Raw genomic sequence first — 22,506 nt, 5'->3', positions numbered from 1 at the left:
GGGTGGCACCTTCCCAATTTGCCTCCAACATTTCGTCACAAATGAGGGATGTTGTGTCCAGCCCTGGCACAAACTCATTGTAAGCTGACATTAATTCTTTAATTTTGAGCCGGGGTATATCAGCATGCTAGAAGAGAATGGTTACGGTTCTCCGAGAAAAGAAATCAAATGATTGAAGTGAGCTCAAAGCAGCTGTCCAGAAGGAAGGCATCTCTGCTGCATCTCTGTTGCGACTTCACTCACTTCCAATGAAGAGGCAGAGGAGGATTTTCCACACTCACACGAGTTCTCCTGTTGTATCTCTGTAGGAGCCCCTGAGCTGGGCTGACTTCCTTCCAGGCAGGGGACACTCTGGAAGAGGAAAACTGAGGAAGGGTGTTCTGAAAAACTGCACTGAGGGCAAATAATTCTGACTTACATACTTTATAAAAGGAAAGCTTTTATGGTCTTATTGTAGTGTAACACCTTCAGTTTTATTTTTTTAAATTGTGTGCTCAACTTGCACAAGACACTTTTTTAAAGGGGCTCTGCACCTGTGATCTAAGACTAGGGATGGACAGAAGGTAGGTTCACTGGTAGATCTCTGGGCTATTAGCAGTAGAGCTACCAATAGTCCCAGTCCCCCCCCCCCAAAAATAAATAAATAAATAAAAGCAACCCACAAGTTAGGTTACTAAACTTGGGGTGAGGTAGGAAAACCAGGAATGGGGTTTTCCTTGGGGTAGAGGGCAGACTAAATTTTGTGTGAAAGGACTGCGAGGTCAAGGTCTAGTACTGAAAGCAAATTCTCATGTTCAGAGGCACCCTGATCCTTGACTGTTGTCATTTATCTGGTCCTTTTCCATCTGGCTCTGGTTGGTGAACTTTGGGGTTCTATTAAAAGAAGAAGAAACCCAAAAGTTTACTCTGCAAACCTAAAGTCTGCCCCCCTCCTGCCTCGATGATCTAAGGAATCAAGACAACCATGAGTCTTAAAGCAACTCAGAAAACTTTACAAACCCATTGGGGCTTAAGCTCTTGTGGGCTAAAAAGCCTGTCAAAAGCCTAATGAATTTGTTAGTCTTTAAGGCATATTCTTGATGCAATAGAGTAATGCAACCAATCCCTCTTGAACTTGTTACTCTTAAACTTAAACGGGTTTCTCTTGTCAAGAGAATTCATCTCCTGTTCCCTTGCTGGCTCCATCTTCTGAGATGCCAACGTGAGAAATCCTTATTTTAGGACACCCTTAAGTGAACTAGGCCCTAAGAATGCTCCTCTCTCAATCTCTGTTTGTGCATGTATATTGGAAATGGACCATTCCAAATATCTGTTCTGTGTTGCAGTAACTTTGTGCAGCTTGGTCATTGTACTCCCATCATGTCTGAAATAGCTGGTTGAGGAAGGCACTGTTTTCAAGAGAAGAAGTCTTAAGTAAGTTCTTTCCTTCTTTTCTTTTTTCAGAGCTCTGAGGGAGATTCCCAGGCTTTGACAGAAGTGGATTTATTCATCTCCACACAGAGGATTAAAGTTCTGAACGCAGATACACAGGTAACAGGCATACAATCCCGATGCCGCAAAACGAGCATCTAGAACTGCCTTCAGCCCTCTGGTACCCTTCAGGTGTTCTGGACTACAACTCCTATCAGCCCCAGCGAGCACCAAAGGGATATGGAAGTAATCTAGCGCTACCAGTGTTTCTCCAATTGGGCCCTCAGCTGTTGTTGGACTACAGCTCCCATCATCCCTCACCATTGGCCCTGCTAGCTAGGGATGATGGGAGTTGTAGTCCAGCAACAGCTGGGGACCCAAGTTTGAGAAACACTGCTAGCCTCTACCAGAGCTTCCACTGACAATCCTCCTTTGAGATTATGTAAGCCTACCGTCACTCATGTGAGACCTTGTGCCTGGAATAATTTAGCACTCATTTCTGTGTTATCTGGTTCAAGGGGGGGGGGGGACCCAAACCACCACCCATTTGCAACCCCCTTAACCCTAAAAATAGTGAGAGTAAAGTGACAAAATTTGGAATGATGAAACATCATGGTTCTTTCCTGCTGTTTCCATGGGGGAATTAAGGGGGCGGGGAGAAGCAGGCATGTGTGGAAAGGGGGGAGTAGCAGTGTTGCCCAGTGCCATTTGTCGTTGTGTCTTGCCATGCCCACTGGTGTGAATGAAATTGAGTGTGACATATAGGGATAAAAAAGCCACCATTCTATCCTGCAACAGGGACTGCAGTGAGGTAGGAACACTAGAAAATGGGGCAGAAGCACCAGCGTGATAATCAGGAAAAGGAACACAACATTCCCTGCATCCGAGACTGACAACCCCCTATTATTATTATTATTATTATTATTATTATTAGAAATACATATTGAAGGAAAGTTCTAGGGTTGATGAGCAGATAGACCCTTCTACTGCTAATATAACTTGGTTCCTTCCATTGTGTGTTGTGTCTCTTCCTTAGATGGTAAACCTGCAGGTTGGGATTAGCCATTTTTTATCTCTCTAGTCTGGTTTTTAAAAAAATAAGAGCATACACAGGTCTGCTAAGTTTACCATTCAGGCCAGCTGCCCATGCTGTCCTTTCACATTCTCAATACTTTCTGCAGGACAATTGCTTAGATCTTCATTAAAATCCCCCGCCGTCATTGCCTCAGGCCTGCTGGTAAAGCTTAATAAAATGACAAATGGTAATGGGACCTGCTAGCCGCTGCAACAAATGCATTCCATAGCTGCATTTCGTTGCTGCACATAAATAATAATAAGTCAGTTCAAGGTGTGTGTGTGTGGGCACAGTGGGAAGGAATGGGAGCTGTTTCCTTGATGGGTCAGGCTTGCTCTCTAAATAGATATTCCTTGGCTTGGCTCTTGAGCTCTCATTGTGCAGGGAGCCTCAAAGCCAAACTGGCCAAGGAGTCTCTGTCCGTCCTCACTGCTGACAGTCTGGGGGTTAATGCAGCCGCTCCCAAGGCAGTTTGGTTGACACAACTGGTGTCCGGTTACCTAAATGTTGTCGGTTGACAGTGAATCCCTAGCAAATAGGCCTTTTGAGAAGGGAGCTGTTGACAGAGCACTACCATTGCCTGCAGCATGGTCCTGCCACCAAAATAATGGATTTCAAACTGAAACAGGAAATGAGGTATATGTGTTAAATCTGTCTCACCCTCTCTGTGCTTGGAAGCTGAAAGCAGTCCCTTTTCACATTCTGTATACCGGGGGTGAGGAACATTTTTCAGACTGACAACCATCTTGGGCCATCTTTTGAGGGGCCACAGACCAGTAGTGGGTGGGGTCAGAGGGAAAGAATGGGTGGAGCAATGGTATGAGTCTTACACATCTCTTCATCCAGACAAGCAAGAAGTATTATCACGGTTGAAGGACACATTCCAGCCAAGCAAAGAGCCCTTCCGGATGGTGAGAAGCAGGACCAAGGAGGAGTATAGCGCACACACTCCTTGCAGAGGAGAGCTCATGGCCTATAGTGGAACCAGCCAACTTTCACGTAGGGCCCGGTGGGAGGGCCACATAGTCTGTAATCCTGCACTCATTCAGGAGGCCAGGAAGGAGCCACCAAGCTGATGCTCAACGCAGGGATGGGGGGGGGGGAGAGATGACAGGGAATGGGAGTCACAGGTCTCTTATCATAGGCTGCCATCTCAAATACACTAAAGGCAGGGGGAAGCCAAAGGCAGGGTCTTCAGCTTGCAGTGGCTGCTTAAATTAACACCACTTTTGCCAAGCTAGTGCCTTCCAGCTATTTTTAAAGCTTCTTTAATGTGTGATCCTGAGATTTCAGACAAGCTTTGGTTTTGGGGTGTCCCTACGGCCCCCAGTTTGCATCTTAATTACTCAGTTTGTGGGGCAGCAGAAAACATGGTGTTTGCAGCACAAAACTTTGGCACCTGTTTGGTGTCAATCGGACAGTTTTGGATTTTTGGCATTAACTTGTGACCTCAATTTGCTTTGTCAATTACTCGGTTTGGAGGGTGGCACAAAACACAGGTTTCGCAACACAAAATGGCACAAACTAGCACAAAACCTTGGCATCAGTTGACAGGGGGATCCAGAATTTCTGGGTCACACGTTAATGAAGCTTTGATTACAACTTCCATCAGTCAAATGCATTTGCAGATTAGTTTTTGTGGCTGCCTTTTTCTTCCATTCACAGCTCCTTTGATCCAACTCTTGACCTTTGTCCCTGCAGATTGATTATTTGTTTGATTAGTGTGGACCATGAGGAGGAACGGAATGGAGGCAGATGTGCATTCAATTTGCTGTCCTCTGAACGCTCATCCCTGAATTCTATTGTCTTGTTTTAAAAATACAGTAGCAGACTTTCATTTCTTGCCTAGGGGAAATTCCAGCACCTTCATCTTCTAACATTCAGCTTCCCCTCCCCTGCTTTCTAAATTGTATGTTTTCAGTAATGTCTATTATTTCCCTTAATTGATCTCACGAATGCCTCTCATTCCTTAATTGCGCGTGAATTTTAGTTGTGTTGATTTGAGCCATATAGCCAGTCTATTTGTTTTATTTGTCAAAGACTTGTTGAACCCATTTCATTTTGAAATGTAAGAGCTGCTTTGCAGAATATAATACTTTTCATATGAGTACTGCATTATATGTGGCTTAACAGCCAAGGTTTTTAAAGCACCAAATTTAATTAAAAGCACAAACTAAATGGCTTTAAATTGAGCTGCATCCAGGGTCTCTAAATGCCCATTTAATTAACTGAAATGTCAGATGTTTGTGCGCGCACGTGTGTGTATATGTGTGCGTGCGTGTGTCCCCACACTTTTGGCTTTTTATTTGAAATGACAGTTTGAGTTGCTTACATCATTTATCAAAGAATAAGAAATCAATGATTCTTTCTATATATTGGTAATGGAAAGATTTTTCTGAAGACTAGCACACTCTAAAATGACCCATAATGATTGGCAAAAAATTAATCACATTTGCTTTTCAGTGCAAGTTCAATAGGAGCTGATTTGTACATCACACAGGAAGAGGCGGGAGAATTCTGGATATTTCTGCTGCAGATTATTGTGCAGGATTGCAGTGAACAGATGAACTGAAGCATGGAGACCATAAGAACTTTGGAGGAGCTCTGCTGGCTCAGGCCAAAGCCTGTCTAGTCCAGTGACCTCTTTCCCCTTCAGATGCCCCCGAGAGCCCCCAAGCAGGACATGAGGAAGATGGGGAACTTGCCCAGTCTAGGAACAGAACAGAGCTGGACTGGACTGGACCAAAGAGTTCAGGGATGAGGAACCTGTGACCCTCCAGATATTGTTGGGCTGCAGCTTCCACCAGCCCCGGTTCAGTTCTGGGCAGCAGAAGTGGGCTGGCACATCTGTTTCAAGGCAGTGGGGCACTGTTCTTCTAATGTTTTCTCTCTTCTTCTTTATAAAATATGAAGGAACATGAAGGAATAGTTGGGGGCCCATGTTGATAGTTTTGGCTTATCGGTTGCTCCTAGGAAACCATGATGGACCATGCACTGCGCACCATCTCCTACATTGCCGACATAGGTAACATCGTCGTTTTGATGGCCAGGCGCCGGATGCCCCGATCAGCTTCGCAGGACTGCATTGAGACGACCCCCGGCGCACAGGAAGGAAAGAAGCAGTACAAGATGATCTGCCACGTCTTCGAATCAGAGGATGTAAGTGAACGGCATTTGGAAAAATGCATTATTTAGAGGTTGTGCATGGCTGAAGCTTTTGCTTGGTTAAGCCTTTCAGAGATGTTCAGGGCCAATGTGTTTGCTGCCTTCTTTCCATTCCCAAGAAGTTTCCTCTTTATTCCGCTTGGAATTCCACGCTCAGAATGCACATCCGTACGTTATTGCCCTTCTCCTGGAGTGCTTGAACGTTTAATAATTTACCTTACTTTTAAAAGGTCTTTTAAAGCAGACATGACCTAAAATGACAGCATAACATGGACTCATAGGTCAGTGTTATCTACTTTGACTGGCAGCTGCTCTTCAGGGTCCTGGGCAGAGAAAGATCTTCCCCACCATCTGCAACTTTTATTTGGAGATGCCATGGAGCGAAGTTACTCTCTCCTACATGCAAAGCTACAATACCTGAACCATGGTCCTTCTCCCGCCTTGGGATGGTGAGCTGGGGGTCATCCAGATGTTCCTGGACTACAGCTCCCATCATCTCTGATCATGAGCCATGAGGGCTGGGGCTGATGGGAACTGGAGTCGAGCTACATCTGGAGGGCCACAGGTCCCCACCCTTGCCCCACCCCTAAGGGACATCCCTTTCTTCCTGTCATTGTGATGCAGACCATGGGGAGACCTTTGCAGCAGGGAGAACTGAAGGGCTGGCAAATCATTGCAGAGCAGTCAGAGCATAAATATAGGTCATCTAACACAACTGCCATGATTTAATTGCATTACTCCTTTGTGAGCAATTGAATAGAATCTAGCTTAAATACCTTTCCTTACAACCCTAGTGTAATGACTGGCAGTGGAATATGTATGTGCCATGTGCTTGACTCTAGTTTAGTGTGCGCTAGATCATAGGCTTCCATGCTGTGGTCTGTGGATCATCAGTGGTCATGGAATACTAGAATTGTCCAACCCCCTGCAGTGCAAGTCCATTAGCTTCTTCCAGGTGGTCCACAGTGGTGACTCTGCAGAGTGGCATAGTTACATGTGCATGATGAATGATGGGCACAGAGGCTGTTTCGTTGTCCTTAGAACCTGGTGGTCCTCCCAGAAGGAGTACAGCACAGCCAAGGAATAAAGCCAAGGCTGGCAGCAAGATGGGCTATATAATTTTAAATATTTTAAATAAAATACTTCAATGTCTAGCAATTGTACATCAAAATTCCTGAACAACAGGCAGGCAGAAATTATTTTCCACTTTTTTTTTTTTTGCAGGCTCAGCTGATTGCCCAGTCAATTGGCCAGGCCTTCAGTGTGGCATACCAGGAGTTCCTCAGAGCTAATGGCATCAACCCTGAGGATTTGAGTCAGAAGGAATACAGTGACATCATCAACACCCAGGAGATGTACAACGATGATCTGATCCATTTTTCCAACTCGGAAAACTGCAAGGAGGTTAATTTGCCCTGTTCTTAAAGCTCCTTCTTCACTGTAGGATTAGGAATGTACATGCTGGGAACCCATGTGGAGTTTTAAGAACTCATTTGCAAACATATATTTTCATCGTATGGAAACAGTAACATAAAATTAAATTCACTGAGCTGGGTTTTGAATTTTGCTGTTGTTATATATAGTTCATTGAGTTTGGACTTCTTTCAAGCAGCCCCTTTACCCCTTCAGCCACCCCCAGCTTTTCCACACCTCCCACTATTCACTTGTAAGAACATAATATGCCCCTGCTTGATCAGGCCAATGGCCCCTCTAGTCCTGCATCCTGTACTCACAGTGGCCAACCAGATGCCTCCATGAATTTGTCCAATCCTCTTTGAAGGCCAACCAAGTTGGTGTCTATCACTGCCTCCTGTGGGAGCGAGTTCCAAAGTGCTTTCTTTTGTCTGTCCTGAATCTTCCAACATCCCATGATGAACACACACCTGGATGTGCATGGATAACAAACAACCTCATGGAGAAGGAAGGGGTGATGAATGAAGGGAAATAAATGAGCACCAAACTATTTATGGAGTCAATTTATGTTGCTGTTATTTAGTCGTTTAGTCGTGTCTGCCTCTTCGTGACCCCATGGACCAGAGCACGCCAGGCACTTCTGTCTTCCACTGCCTCCCTCAGTTTGGTCAAACTCATGCTGGTAGCTTCGAGAAACACTATCCAACCATCTCGTCCTCTGTCGTCCCCTTCTCCTTGTGCCCTCCATCTTTCCCAACATCAGGGTCTTTTCCAGGGAGTCTTCTCTTCTCATGAGGTGGCCAAAGTATTGGAGCCTCAGCTTCACGATCTGTCCTTCCAGTGAGCACTCAGGGCTGATTTCCTTCAGAATGGATAGGTTTGATCTTCTTGCAGTCCATGGGACTCTCAAGAGTCTCCTCCAGCACCATAATTCAAAAGCACCAACTCTTCGGTGATCAGCCTTCTTTATGGTCCAGCTCTCACTTCCATACATCACTACTGGGAAAACCATCGCTTTAACTATACGGACCTTTGTTGGCAAGGTGATGTCTCTGCTTTTTAAGATGCTGTCTAGGTTTGCCATCGCCTTTCTCCCAAGAATCAGGCGTCTCTTAATTTCGTGGCTGCTGTCACCATCTGCAGTGATCATGGAGCCCAAGAAAGTAAAATCTCTCACTGCCTCCATTTCTTCCCCTTCTACTTGCCAGGAGGTGATGGGCCCAGTGGCCATGATCTTCGTTTTTTTGATGTTGAGCTTCAGACCATATTTTGCGCTCTCCTCTTTCACCCTCATTAAAAGGTTCTTTAATTCCTCCTCACTTTCTGCCGTCAATGTTGTGTCATCTGCATATCTGAGGTTGTTGATATTTCTTCCGGCGATCTTAATTCCAGCTAGGGATTCATCCAGCCCAGCCTTTCGCATGATGAATTCTGCATATAAGTTAAATAAGCAGGGAGACAATATACAGCCTTGTCATACTCCTTTCCCGATTTTGAACCAATCAGTTGTTCCGTATCCTTCTAACTGTAGCTTCTTGTCCCACATAGTCAATTTATATACTGCTTAAGTACAGGTGACCTAAAGCTAGATGTGATGTTTGTCATATAGTTTTCCCTTTGATAGTAATTGTTTGTTTACCAATAGTCAATGTGGGGGGAGGAGCCAGATCAGGGCCAGGACAGAGGGGATGGGAGCTTAACCCTTCACCCTTATCATTGTCCAGATTGCAATTGCCACCACCCTGCAGCTTCTTAAAAAGTATGTTTAGTATTTTCCAAAATAGCAAATATAAAACTGAACATTGCAAGGCAAAATAAAGTCCAATCATGCACTACAAATATACATTTCCCCCATTCAGTGTGAGGTGGTGGGACTCCTTCATGAGACTGAAGAAAAGGCATTTGATATTGTTGTGTGTCCACAACCCTGAGCAGTGAGAGACTCCAGGGGTTCCAGTGCTTCCCTAGGATTTTGTTTCCCTAAAATGATGGTCAGCTTGGACGGTGGTGTCTTTAGGATATATAGTTTTATTTACACATTTATGCAACCTGAGCCACAAGATGGAGGGGCTCCAACAGATCTTGCCTCCCTGTTAGGTGCCTGGGGAGGGGACAAACTAATAGCTGTGGATTCAGCACAGATTATTATTATTATTATTGTTATTATTATTATTATTATTTATTTCTACCCCGCCCATCTGGCTGGGTTTCCCGAGACAAGAGAATCAAGTGTCTCTCTGGCTTTCAGCTCAGCCAACGTTCCTCCCACACAGTTGTAACTAGCTCTCTCATTTTTTGGTAAATAATTTTTTATTAATTTTCAATTAATAAAATCCAATATAAACCACATTTTATCTATTTCAAATTACAATTCAAATTCAAATACATATCAACTATAAAGCCAATTATACATTTTGTGTGGCCTCCCGCGTGCTAGATTTCAAGTTGAGATGATTTTATTTCATCCTGCTTCCAAAGTCTTAATTAATCCAATTACATTCAGTCATGATCTTAATCCCTTACCAGCAGCTACAAAGTTTTTGACTTCCATTTGTATTGGGGAGCTTGCAAGGACAATTGCCCTCAAATCATCCTTGTTTATCCTTTGCTAACAGTCTCTGCTATTGTGGGTGTGGCATCCATTAAGGCAGACCAGAACTGGAAGCCCACAGTTGTAACTAGCTCAATCTTTGGTTGGGACTGATGGAAATAGATGCCATCTGGAAGATGCCAAATTGGGGAAGGCTAAACTAGTCTATTGCTTTTGGTGTCTCCCCTAATCCCCATGGCTTTGTTGAATAGCTCCTCTCCCTCTGCTCCACTTCACACTTGTAAATCTCAGTAAAGTATCAACACGATAGCCATGTTCAAATATATAAAAGGATGTCACATAGAGGAGGGAGAAAGGTTGTTTTCTGCTGCTCCAGAGAAGCGGACACGGAACAATGGATCCAAACTAAAAGAAAGAAGATTCCACCTAAACATTAGGAAGAACTTCCTGACAGTAAGAGCTGTCCGACAGTGGAATTTGCTGCCAAGGAGTGTGGTGGAGTCTCCTTCTTTGGAGGTCTTTAAGAAGAGGCTTGACAACCATATGTCAGGAGTGGTCTGATGGTGTTTCCTGCTTGGCAGGGGGTTGGACTCGGTGGCCCTTGTGGTCTCTTCCAACTCTATGATTCTATGATTCTATGAACACCTTGTATACATGAACACAGGAAACTGCCTTATATGAAATCCTGTCCACTGAATTGTGTCCACACTGTCTGGCAGCATCTCCTCAGGGTTTTAAAGGGGGGACACCCCCAGGACCTTCAGATGTGCTCTCACTGAGCTTTCCCTTCATGTCTCCAACCTGCCAATGATCTTTTTCCTGAACAAAGCAGATCTTTCTCATAGAATTCCAAGCCTATTGCTGTAGGATTATTTATTTACTTTTGCATCTTTTGCTAAGTGTTATATATTTAAAGTCAGTAATGGGCCTCCCGCTGTGGGGTAATCAGCACTGCGCAGAGTGGGCCTGTTGCCTGCTGTGGCTTTACATAGAGGATGCATTGCTCATGTCCTGTGTCTTGCATCTTTAAAAAAGACATAGTGAGGCTGACTGTATGTTTCCAAAATGGCTTTGCAAATTCTTACACTGCAGGTCCAGCTTCCTAAGTACATATTCCCCATATTTGGCATGTTGTCCTTGAGGGACTTTTCCTGCTATTCATTCCAATGTCCACTGCTTTTTTGGGGGACGGGGAGTAAGTGGGGGGGCTTTTGGATCCCATCAGAACACTGCACCTTTCCCCCCTAAGCTGGGCAAACACTTCCTTGCAGAATTCTGCAACCCTAGAATTCCCACAAACATTCTCCCTCCAATTTGTTTTATTTTGCAGTTGCAGATAGCCAAACACAAGGGCGAGATTCTCGGTGTGGTCATCGTGGAGTCTGGCTGGGGGTCCATTTTACCCACAGTGATCCTGGCCAACATGATGAATGGGGCCCCTGCGGCTCGTTCAGGGAAGCTCAGCATCGGGGACCAGATTATGTCCATTAACGGGACCAGCCTCGTGGGGCTGCCCCTGGCGACATGTCAAGGAATCATAAAGGTACTGCATGTAATGTCTCACTCTGAATGAGACTGACCTGTATGAAGGACTCTATGACTTGAAAATAGAAACTCTGTATGTACTTTTGTTACCCAAGAAAAATCTTTTAATAAAAACATTTTGAAGGAAGGAAGGAAGGAAGGAAGGAAGGAAGGAAGGAAGGAAGGAAGGAACTGTTTAGGATGAGAGGGGAGGGGTCTGTCCTGTGGATTGTGGAATCCCACTTCCTAGAAATTCTACAATTACAAATTTTGATGTTGCCAACACTGTGGGGCTTACTGACAGCAAAGGGAGAAAGTGGGAGGATGAGATTGTCACCAGTTTATAAAATCCAAGGTAGTCGTCTCAAGAGCCACGAGGCCTCTCTGTCTTGCTGAAGTCAAGCGGGTCTCACTCTGGTTAGTGCCTGGCTTGGAGACTGCCTGGGAATCAGATGCTTGCCACACTGGGTCCCATGAGGGGAGAAGGGCAGGATAGAAATGTAAGGGGAGTTTTTAAAATCATGATGATGAATGGTGGTGATAAAAGCATGTCCTTAGTTGTTGGCTCGTCTGCCTATTTGGTAGGTTGTGGAGGAATTGAAGCATTGGGGAACGCTTGCAAGCCCAAGGGCCACATTCCCTTGAGGGCAGGCTTCTGGGGGCCATATGCCAGCGGGGGCCATCCAGAGGGGCATTCCATCCATCCCAGCCATTCCACACCCCGACTTCTCCTTGCATTCAGGCAACCAAGACACCCACTGTTCAAGTTCAAGGATCCAAGTTCAAGTATACATTTGCACCAGGCAAAAGCATTTAAGGAGGGTGCAGAACAAGATTGGGTTTTTTGGGGGGGGTGGGGTGGCCTGAGGATAGTTCCAAAGGCCAGGGAGAGAGACCTGGAGTGCAGAGTCAATTCCTGGACCAGCGCCTCCTGTCCCCACTGCATTAGGTCAATAAGACGAAACACACAGTTATTTGCATCAAATCACTTCCCATGCAGGAGCCCTTTGGGTGCCCACAATGGGATAAGACAGAAACACCATTAGACACCACCAACTATGAAGTGGCGGCCACTGGAAACTGCTTTCCTTTGTTTGTGATAAAGAACTTGCTAAGCTTGAGGACATTTTTCAGGGTCTTAAGAACCAGACGCAAGTGAAGTTGAACATTGTCAGCTGCCCTCCAGTCACCACTGTCCTTATAAAGCGACCAGACTTGAAATACCAGTTGGGCTTCAGTGTGCAGAATGGAATTGTAAGTTCACTTTTCCTTGTAGTGTTGGTATGGTGCTTGGATTTGAAAACTATTGTCTTTGCTCAAAAAGAGTCGGATGGATAAGGACAATGGTTCTTATTTGCTGTTTTAAAAAAATATTACTGAGATTTTTCAAATAAACAAAAATTACATCATTACAAAACGCATAAGAAATAACTTAACTACGAGCTTAGTCCTTGTGCTACTTGTGGATGCGCAGAAAAAAGAGAAAATCCAAACAATTATTTAGAAAATACTCAAAGAGCGATATGGAAATCCAAGAAAGATAATTAGTAGCAGATTTTAATCTACAGACCAAAACTGTTTAGGTATAATCCCTGCCCATAATGATGCTCTGGAGGAAGAACTGCTCCCTGCTCCCATCTCAAAACAAATTCAACAGAGACCAAGTAACTGAGATTTAACTCCTCTAGATTTTCTGTTACATTCTGTAGTTTTTTCTGCAACTGCTAACAGCCTTACCTTATTCCACCATCCCTTTAAGGTGAATTGGAAATGAAAATTTAAATTGCTGGGCTGCTTTGAGAATGCAATATTTAGCTGAGGAAAAAAGGTGAGTGAATTTTGCACATGGTGGAGAAAGTTGACAGATACATTTCTCCCACTGGCATAATGCACTCGCCCAGGGCGCTCCCATGGAGCTGAGTGTCAAAAAATTCAGGACAGACAAAAGTGCTTCTTCACACAGTGCATAGCCAAACTACAAAATCTACCCATTAGCTTGGGTGGCTTAAAAAGGGTTAGAGAAATTTAGGAAGGATAAGGTTATCAGGGGCAACTAGTCATGATGGCTGTATATTACCTATGGAGTCATCATACCTCTGAATAGCAGTTGCTTGGGGCAACAGTCAAGAGTGAGGACTGTTGCTTTAATGCCATCCTTGTGAGCTTCTCAAAAGAGACACCTGGCTGGCTTCTGTGGAGCTGGGAGAGCTCAGTTGGTAGAGCCTGAGGCCCTTAATCTCAGGCTCATGGGTTCACGTCCCACGTTGGGCTAAAGATTCCTGCATTGCAGGGGCTGGACTAGATCACTCATGTGGTCCCTTCCAACTCTACAGTTCTATGATTCTAGAACTAGATGGGTCTTGGTTTGATCAAGCAGACAGACCCTTCTTTGGTTATTACAATGACTTCTGCAAATAGCTGATTACCAGCCATGATATAGCCAAGTTCAGTCTCCTTGTTGAGCAGCAGTGAGTGAGGACTCTTGCTTCACAGCCTGCCTTGAGGTCATCCAGCAGACAGCTGGGCGCTGTGGGAGCAAGAGGCCCTTTCCATATTAGCCAGCAGTCCTGCTTGTAAATTCTTTAGAGGAGCCCTGATCTCAAAGAAGTTCATGCCAGCTGTTCTATTTGGAAGTCACCTAGTTGCAGCAGCAGGTTGCTTTCTGAATAGGTTTCCCATAAGGCAGTACCACTTTAACTGGGGTTTGGTACCATCTAGTGGCTGTTAGGCATATTCACAAGTGGCCTCAATGCCACCCTGTTCAGTGAATGTCTAATGCAGGGCCTAGCGAGCACTTTTGAAGGCAAAACAGAAGGATCCACTTTGCCCTGAGGAGCCTTGCCCTGAGGATTAGGAGGATTTCTAAAGGGTGAACCTGGAGTATTAGAATGTCATCTGACTGAAATTCTTTTCATATAACTATTTCAACGCATTATATGTAGGGCTACTTCTGAAAACAGTTCAGAAACTTCAGGTGGTTCAGAAGTCAGTGACCAGGCTGCTCACTGGGACAAGACAGTTTGAGGGTATTACACCGATCCTGGTCCAACTGCACTGGCTACCAATTAGTTTCCAGGCCCAATTCAAAGTGCTGGTTTTGACCTATAAAGCCCTAAATGGCTCAGGACCGCAATACCTCGAGGACTGCCTCTCCCCATAGGAACTGAGCCAGACCCTTCAATCCTCACCTGAGGCCTTTCTTTGTGTGCCTCCTCCATGAGAGGTCCAGAGGGAGGTAACATGAGAATGGGCCTTTTCTGCAGTGGCTCCCTGTTTGAGGGATGCTCTCTCCAGGGAGTATCGCCAGGTGCCTTGTATCACATATCTTTAGGCACCAGGCAAAAGCTTTCCTCTATAACCAGGCCTTTGGCCTTTAACCATCTTTGGCCTTTTAGAAGTGAGCGAGATGTTATTAATGTATTTCTTTTTCCTCTTGGCTTTAATAAATCTATGTGAGGGGGTTTCTCTGTTCGTTTGTAAGTTGCTTTGGTTGAACAAATTTTAGCAACAACAACAACAGCCGCAGCAATATGAAAAGGAATGTCTGTGTTGCAATTCTCAGTATATACTGAGATTTGTGATATTTCTGTCTTTTGCATTGTGTGATCTCATTCCATACTTTCTACCTTCCTGGGTTTTGTTTTTCACATCTTGCATTTTGCTTCTGATGTTGTTGTCAAACATTACTGCTGCCTCAATTTTACCTTGGCAAGGACTTTGTTTTGAATAGAGTCTAATGTGACGATGGGGATCCCGTGGCCCTCCAGTGTGGCTGGATTGCACTCCCCCTTCTCTGACCATTGGCCCTGCTGGCTGGATTCCAATAACAACAATGTCAACAGGGCCACAAGTTTCCTATCTCTGATCTGATATATTCAAATAATGATAATTGCATGTATGCATATTGAATTTCAAATGGGGAGCCAACCTGTGAGCATCTATTTACTGAAGGTAAAGGTGTGAATTTACCTAGCTGGATTTTTATGTTTTAATTCTATGACTCAGACTTCTGCCATATAGGCTGTGCCCTTGGATCTGCTCTGGGCTGCATCCCTGTGCAAGAGGGGCCAGCCCTCAGACTCTCACCCAATATAAGGCCTTAGCCCTCACTTTTGGCAAGTTTGCATAAAGCTGACATGGAGCTGCCTTCCCCAAGCTGAAGTCCTCCAGATGGTTTGCACCACAGTCCCAGCCAACCCAGTCTTTGAGCAACGGAAACCTTTCTCAACCTTGGCTCCCCAGATGGACTACAACTCCTCTTATCCCTTCTCACTAGGGATAATAGGCTGAGAAAGGCTGATCTAGACAGTTAAGAACCCACGAGGTTCTTAAGAAAAAGGGAAGATTGGGTCAGTGCTGTAGTGGGCATTGCCAGAACCTGGGGCAAGGCAAGCATTGCAGCTCCTAACCCTCTTTTGAACATTGTGCAGGAGGCAAGAGATATATTTCACTGCACCCCTGCGGCGGCGGCAGCTGCTCCTCACAGAGGTTGCCTGCTGGTTTCTGTGTTCCCTCTCTCATCACAGTGAGCTCCCACGGCTTCTCTGTGTTGCCATTGCAGGGTGTGTGTCTTGTCCAAGGACACATGCCGGGAGGGAGGCCCCAGGGAAGGACCAGCGTAGGCCAGGAAAAGTCTGGGCTCCAGCCAGCAGGAGTTCTGCCCAGGGGCGGGCATCCCTTCAGCGGCCACTGCAGCTCTGAAGGCCTGGCTAGCCTCCCCCTGGCTCCGGAAGGCAGCAGCCGGGAGCTCAGCCATGCAGCCGCTGCAAGAGAGCCTGTCATGGGGGCCTGGGTTGCCCCCCTCAGAATTCTGCTCCTGGGGCCACAGCCCCCTCACCCTATGCCATTTGATTGGGCATATATTAGCATATGACATTCGTATGGAGCAAAAGTTACCTTTAGTGAAATGAAGTGTTGCTTTGATTGGAAGGCATTCAGACCAACTATGAAGTAAGAAAGCTGATGCTTATGAAGGGAAGCACATTCTTGATGGAGAAAAAGAGTTCTATAGCTCTAGGTAACTAACTAGTTGGAGAAATAATGAAGCCATCCATGCGCCTGTTCTCAAAAGATGCAGCCGAGGTGCCTTGCACCATGAGGTCCAGAGAAGTGTGCAAACGGCAAGAACTTAAGAAGAGCCAGCTGCTGGATCAGGCCCATCTAGTTCCGCATCCTGGATGCTGGATTCATTCCCGTCTTAAACTGGACCTGATGAAACCCTCACCCCTGTGAACTTAATGCTGTCATTGTGTACACATTTGACCCAGAGATGACAATTTGTTTGGGATCTCTTTGGGAACTTTAAACAGATAGCCCAGCAGCTGAGGGATTGAGACGGGGGGGGGGGGGGAGATCTCACCACAAGAGCTTGGGGCATTTCCTGCCAGCCAGCCAGCTGTGTTCATCTTAGGTCCGTGAAGCACAGTTGGACCCCCCTTCCTCAGGCTTGAATTGATGAGTTGGCTTCTTGTCATCTCCAGCTGCTGCTTTCGGTCTGTTACCACTAACTGACCTGAAAGTAATTCAGGGCTGTTGATGCCTAAAGAACAGGGAGCCGTTTCAAAAGTTTTCTGCATGTCAACTGTGTTGTGCTGTGCTGCAAACCTTCCTTGCTAAACAAACCGAGGAGTCAGAAAGAGATTCCAGGCCCCAACTTGGAGGGAGAGATAGATACAGTATTTAGCCTGAACAGCAAACCTAGCCTTGGAAATTAATCCCTCACGGTAGTCTAGAATCTGATCCTCTGGTTCCCAAACTTTTTCAGGAAATCCACCTCCTTGGTTCCATAAACTGTGCTTCCCATCCTACCCTACAAAAAGGCGTTATTGAGAATAGCAGTCTGCATGAAGGGAGATACTAACACAATAAAATTCAAAGCAGTAACAATTAATTGCATATTTATTCAAACAATTCAACAAAAGGAAAAAAAAGAGCATTGACAGGTATAAGGCTAGGAGACCATTCCCCCCCCCCCCCCCAACCTGGGCCAAAACTGAAATAAAATGTTTAGAGCAGTAGTTCGCAAAGTGGGTGGGGGGGACAGTAGGATTCCCTAGTGGGTTGCTAAGAGGCAAGGAGGTGGCAGTTGGGGGGCACTGGAGGTGTAAATAACAATAAACTTTGGAAAATCTGGTAACACTGGATCACGTTCCATTTCCCACCTCCTTCCCAAAGCCCGGCTTAAGCCGGCCCCTCAAGGGGAAGAGGCTATTGATGGCCATTGGCCATGGTGACTATGCTTTGCTGCAAGCCACTAGGGGGCTCACTATGTTTGGGTCCGGCTTGCAGGTTTCCCACCAGGATCTGGGTGGCCAGTGTGAGACCAGGATGCTGGACTAGATGCACCATTGGCCTGATCCATCAGGGCTCGTCTCGTGCATTTACATCTAGGCCCAAGGGCAAAAGCTCATGACCTTCCTCCTAGTTCTGCAGGACACCTGGCACAACCTTAAAAAAACAATGTGAATCTCTCTCCCTCTTTCTCTCTCCAGATCTGCAGTCTGATGCGAGGTGGGATAGCTGAGAGAGGTGGTGTCAGGGTTGGCCATCGCATCATTGAGATCAACGGTCAAAGTGTCGTTGCCACGGCTCATGAGAAGATTGTACAAGCTTTGTCAAACTCTGTGGGAGAGGTGAGGCTTTCAGAGCAGAATATTTCCCCCCATAATAAAGGACTGTGACAGATTTAGTTTCTCCTTGTTGGAGGGAAGGGAAAGAAAAAGAATAATTTGTGTTCCAGGCTGAATCCAAGATGGTGGCCTTGCCTGTTTTTCATCTAGTTTTCCAGAAAGATTGTGTCTTTGGATTGTGTGTGTGTGTGTGTGTGTGTGTGTGCTTTAAAAGAGAAAACTCAGATACATTATTCAATTTCAGTGTTAGGGGAGAAAATTAATCAAGTATTGGAAATCAGTAGATTCATGCATGAAATGCACAATGATCATTTGTCTTCATACGTTGTGGTAGTTTGATGAATTGGCATTCAGATAGTTGACTGAAGAGAGCAGGCTTGTAAAACAGGCATGAGATGTGTAAACATTTGTCAAGATCTAAAGAGAAATCGGAAACTGGGAATTTCAAGGTAGTGTGCTGGAAGGGAAGAATTTATTTAATCTGTTGTCCCTATCGTAAGGTCGGCAGTTCGAATCCCCACGGCGGGGTGAGCTCCCGTCGTTCGGTCCCAGCTCTTGCCCACCTGGCAGTTCGAAAGCACCCCTAAGTGCAAGTAGATAAATAGGTACCGCTTTATAGTGGGAAGGTAAACGGCATTTCCATGTGCTGCGCTGGTGCTGGCTCGCCAGCTGCAGCTTCGTCACGCTGGCCACGTGACCCGGAAGTGTCTTCGGATGGCGCCGGCTCCCGGCCTCTTAAGCGAGATGAGCGCGCAGCCCTAGAGTCGGACACGACTGGCCCGCACGGGCAGGGGTACCTTTACCTTTACCTTACCCTATCCACACTAATTTGAGTTGCCTTGGAAGCAACATCCACCCCTTGTCCCATCTCTGTCTCGAACATCAAACGAATGCCCTTCTAAGTATAATGCCTGCATACCATCCTTATGGGAGGATTGTAAGGATCTGCAGAAAGAGAGTATGCCAACACATTCAGACATTTGAGCCCCAGATTGATACAAGGGAACCCCAGAGAGGCAGCATTCTTACGAGGGAGGGGTCCTTCTCTAGAATTATTTTTCTCTTGAGATTCTTATTGTTTACCACATTTAAATTCTTTTTCTCTTGAGATTCTTATTATTTACCACATTTAAATAGCTCCCCTGGGTGACTTACAACATAATGTTGCAAACACAATGTACAATACTTAGTTTAAAAAAGCAATTCTAGGGTCACTAAGCTCTAGCCCTGAACTAGTTCCAAAACTAATGTATTTTACCCTGTCTGGACAAGCACTGAAAAGTTAGTCAGACGCCGCATGTGTACCTTACCTACAATTGGTATTGGAGCGTCTTTCTTTCAAGTCACCCCCAGATTGTAATTTCTGTGCTCATGATCGCTCTGTAGGAAGACTTGTTTTCCATGTGCAAGGAGATTGTGCTGCCAAGGTATTTTCAAATATCTGTGCTCACCACTCCCCCCCCCAAGTGCATTCTGGGTTGGTATGACTGAGTTGGCATAGACAGGAGCCTCCCCAGATGTTTGAAATGCTCTCCAGCAGTCAGCGATAAGAACGGGACATGTGTCTTTTCAGTTTTCCACGTCCAGTTTGAGGCACTATTGCAGCCAGTTTCTGGGAGTCACACGTGGGGAGGCTGATGTTGCACTCAGATCCTGCCTGTTTATTTAGCTAGCAAGATTTATATGCACCTAATGAAAGTAATGATAAATGTGGAGCAGTCCACATCAAGTTTATGCTCTTCCTAGGGCCTCTGGTGAACCACTGTGTGTACATGATACTGGGCCTTTGGCCTGATACTGCAGTACTTTTATGCTTTTAAGAACTCCTTTTCTCTTTTTGACGTCTTCTAATCTCGAATCTTGTAATCTAATAATTTATTATTTATATGCCGCCCATCTGACTGGGTTGCCCCAGCACAATACATCACACCTTAAAAACTTCCCGGAACAGGGCTGCCTTCAGATGTCTTTTAAAAATCACATAGCTGTTTATCTGTTTGACATCTGGTGGGAGAGTGTTCCACAGGATGGGAGCGACTACTGAAAAGGCCTTCTGCCTGGTTCCATGTAACCTCACCTCTCGCAATGAGGGAACCATCAGAAGGACCTCCAACCTCCGTGTCCAGTCTGGATGATGGCAATGGAGATCCTCCTCCAGGTATACTGGGCTGAAGCTGTTTAGGGAGGTTAGGAGGAGGACGCTGTGCTGTTTGGCAAGCTGCTTTCGAAGTACCACTGAGAAGACAGGCAGTGACACCTTCCTCCTATGCCCTCACTGCCCTTGACCTCACTTACCAACACACATAAAATCCTATTGGCAGTGGTGACCCATGTGATTTTGGTGATGACGTTATGGAAGCATGTAAACAAAATCACATGGTGCACTGCAGGGGGACCAACTATAGGCAAATGAAGGCAAGAACATGCCGGTGAAGAAGGATGGTGAGTTAGCCCCACCCACCCCTAATTTGTTTGGCTGTGTTGATGGTGCTGCTTTCAGACTGAATATTGAAATTATGAACTGTTTGGCACAGCCCTGATCCAAGCTGCCGTTGTTTGGATATGGTTTGATGCTTGCTTGTTTCTCAGCTGCTTCTCAGTGGGCATCTTGTCCTTGCCTTCCTTTGTCCATATCGGTGGTGTCTAATTCTGTTGGCTATGATGCAGCAAGTGATTTTGTTTACAGGCATCATTGATGTCATCAACACAATCACAAGTGTCACCAGAGCCTGATTTTATGGCACCCTGGTTAAGTGAGGCTGAAGGCAGTGAGGGCAGAGGAAGAAGATACTGTCACATTCAACACAGCAGATCTTAACCGCTGCCAATTCTCTTCTCGTCTACTTGACAGATTCATATGAAGACAATGCCTGCAGCAATGTTCAGGCTGCTAACGGGACAGGAGACACCACTGTACATCTAACTCTCATCAAAAGAACTGAATGATCCCAGCCATTCTAGAACCTTCAAGAGGAATTTTTGTATTTTGTAGGAACAGAAAGGGTTTGAACCAATTCATGGATATATTCTGGAACCTCAACAGATCCAGCTTCTTTGCCTTTTTCTTCTCCATTTCTTTCTCTTTTAAACAACATTTTGTTGCCAAAAGATGAATCTGTTATAGACCAATAACCAACTGACACCACCTTTCCAATACATGGAAGTATTTTGCAACATCATCTACAAAGCCCTGTCCCTGTGGAAGCTGGCAGCATAGGGCGGCATCCACCACAAACGCCCCTGTGCAAACCCCACTGGTGTGTGGTCTGGGATCCAGCTGCAGGCAGTGGGGCCTGCGCAATCCCTCTTGCTGGTGGAGTCTGCTTGTGGCATTTATTTGAACACTGACTGCGGCATGCCTGTCCCAGGTATGCATGCCTGCTGCTTTTAAGCAATGTGGCAAAACGGCCTGTGTAATTGGAGGAGATAAGTGAGGGCAGGCCAGTTTCGAAATGACCAAGAATGTATGCACTTCTGGTTGGGGCTGGGGCTGGGGGGTGGAGTGTTTGATGCTAATCCAATGAAAAGCTACTGTTGTCCTTGGTATTCTTATTGACAAGTGTAACGTGTTAACAAGTTTTGATGAAACGTGACTTTAAGTGTGGAACAAGGGGTGGGGGCTGGTGGGGGTGATGGGGAGGAGGAGGTTTTTTAAAAAAAACAAAAACCCAGATGCAAAATAACAAAAGACTTGCCGCAATATAAAGCTGGATATTTATTTAGATCAAGTAAATTTATGGTTTGGAAACTGAAGTTTTTTAATGACTGAAATTGTTCTTATGGATTTGCATATGGGGTACATGGGGTTCCTAGTTTTTAATATCCCACAACCTTCCATCTATTCCTCTTTGGTTGAACTTGAGTTTACTACCAGAAAGCCATGTTTAAATAGTTTTAAGGTCGATCCTGTTTCCTTTTTCTTGTTTTTTTTTCTGAGCCAACATGTGGTCTGAATGTAAATGATGGCTGCAAATGGGGAAGTCATCGCCATCAACAGTATTAGAATTTGTGGAGATGATAAACCGAGTACTAGTAATGTTGTGTTCATTATGAGATAAATGTCAACTGATGTAACCTTTTTTGTCTTGATTTCTCTCTCTCTCTCCTTTTGGCCAAGGCCTTGAAAAAAACAATAATACACTGTGACTAAAGAAGCCTTACATGCAGTAACAGAAAAGCTTTAGGATTACTGTAGTTCAAGGAGTAACGCCGTAGATCTCTTGTTGCATGCAGGTGACCCTAGGAGAGAAATAATCTAGACTCGCTAATAAATTTGGAGTAATAAAGCACTGTGGCTTCTTTTGTTTGTTTTTGAAGTCTGCTTAGTGCAGGGATAGAAAACCTTCAACCCACAGGCCAACCCCCCCACCCGCCTGTTCACTTGGGGGTCTGGCCAACAGTTCCCCCAAGGGAGTTCTGCCTCTGTGTGGGAAAAGGTCCCCCACCCCTCGCTTAGCAGGTGCGGTGACACCAGGACCAGCTGGTGCGGCTGGTGGCACAGCTCCTGTCTCCTCCAAGGGGATTTGTGGAAGAGTGCCGTGCCCTGTTCCAAGAGAGGCTAGGCAGAGCGCAGGCTTCAGCCACTGGGGCTTCATCTTGAAGTGACATTGCAGAAGGAATTTCCTGCTCACCATTCATCTTCCCCTCCAGAAATCAGCACTGCAGATTTTGAGGGAGTGCGAGTGAGTCACCTGAATGCTTGGGCTTCCACTGGAGGTCACTGTAGTTTCATAATAGCA

The 22,506-nt window shown here is 45.5% G+C and overlaps 1 protein-coding gene across 5 annotated transcripts in view; it reads left to right on the top strand.

The window, feature by feature from the left end:
• APBA2 (amyloid beta precursor protein binding family A member 2) overlaps positions 1–22,056 on the top strand; it is a 100,806-nt gene extending 78,750 nt beyond the window's left edge. For all 5 annotated transcript variants that reach the window (XM_083412760.1, XM_083412763.1, XM_083412759.1 and 2 more), the window contains 7 exons: positions 1,444–1,530; positions 5,459–5,644; positions 6,875–7,054; positions 10,945–11,157; positions 12,273–12,392; positions 17,630–17,770; positions 20,619–22,056. In XM_083412760.1, coding sequence (XP_083268886.1) covers positions 1,444–1,530; positions 5,459–5,644; positions 6,875–7,054; positions 10,945–11,157; positions 12,273–12,392; positions 17,630–17,770; positions 20,619–20,690 — 999 coding nt within the window. In that variant the 3' untranslated portion in view covers positions 20,691–22,056. The remainder of the gene's footprint in view (positions 1–1,443; positions 1,531–5,458; positions 5,645–6,874; positions 7,055–10,944; positions 11,158–12,272; positions 12,393–17,629; positions 17,771–20,618) is intronic.
• The last annotated feature ends 450 nt before the right edge of the window (positions 22,057–22,506 follow it).

Source organism: Podarcis tiliguerta (assembly GCF_965153285.1).
Source record: "Podarcis tiliguerta genome assembly, chromosome: 14".
NCBI lineage: Eukaryota > Metazoa > Chordata > Lepidosauria > Squamata > Lacertidae > Podarcis > Podarcis tiliguerta.
Note: the sequence above shows the minus strand (reverse complement) of the source record. Positions and strands in the feature narration are given on the sequence as shown.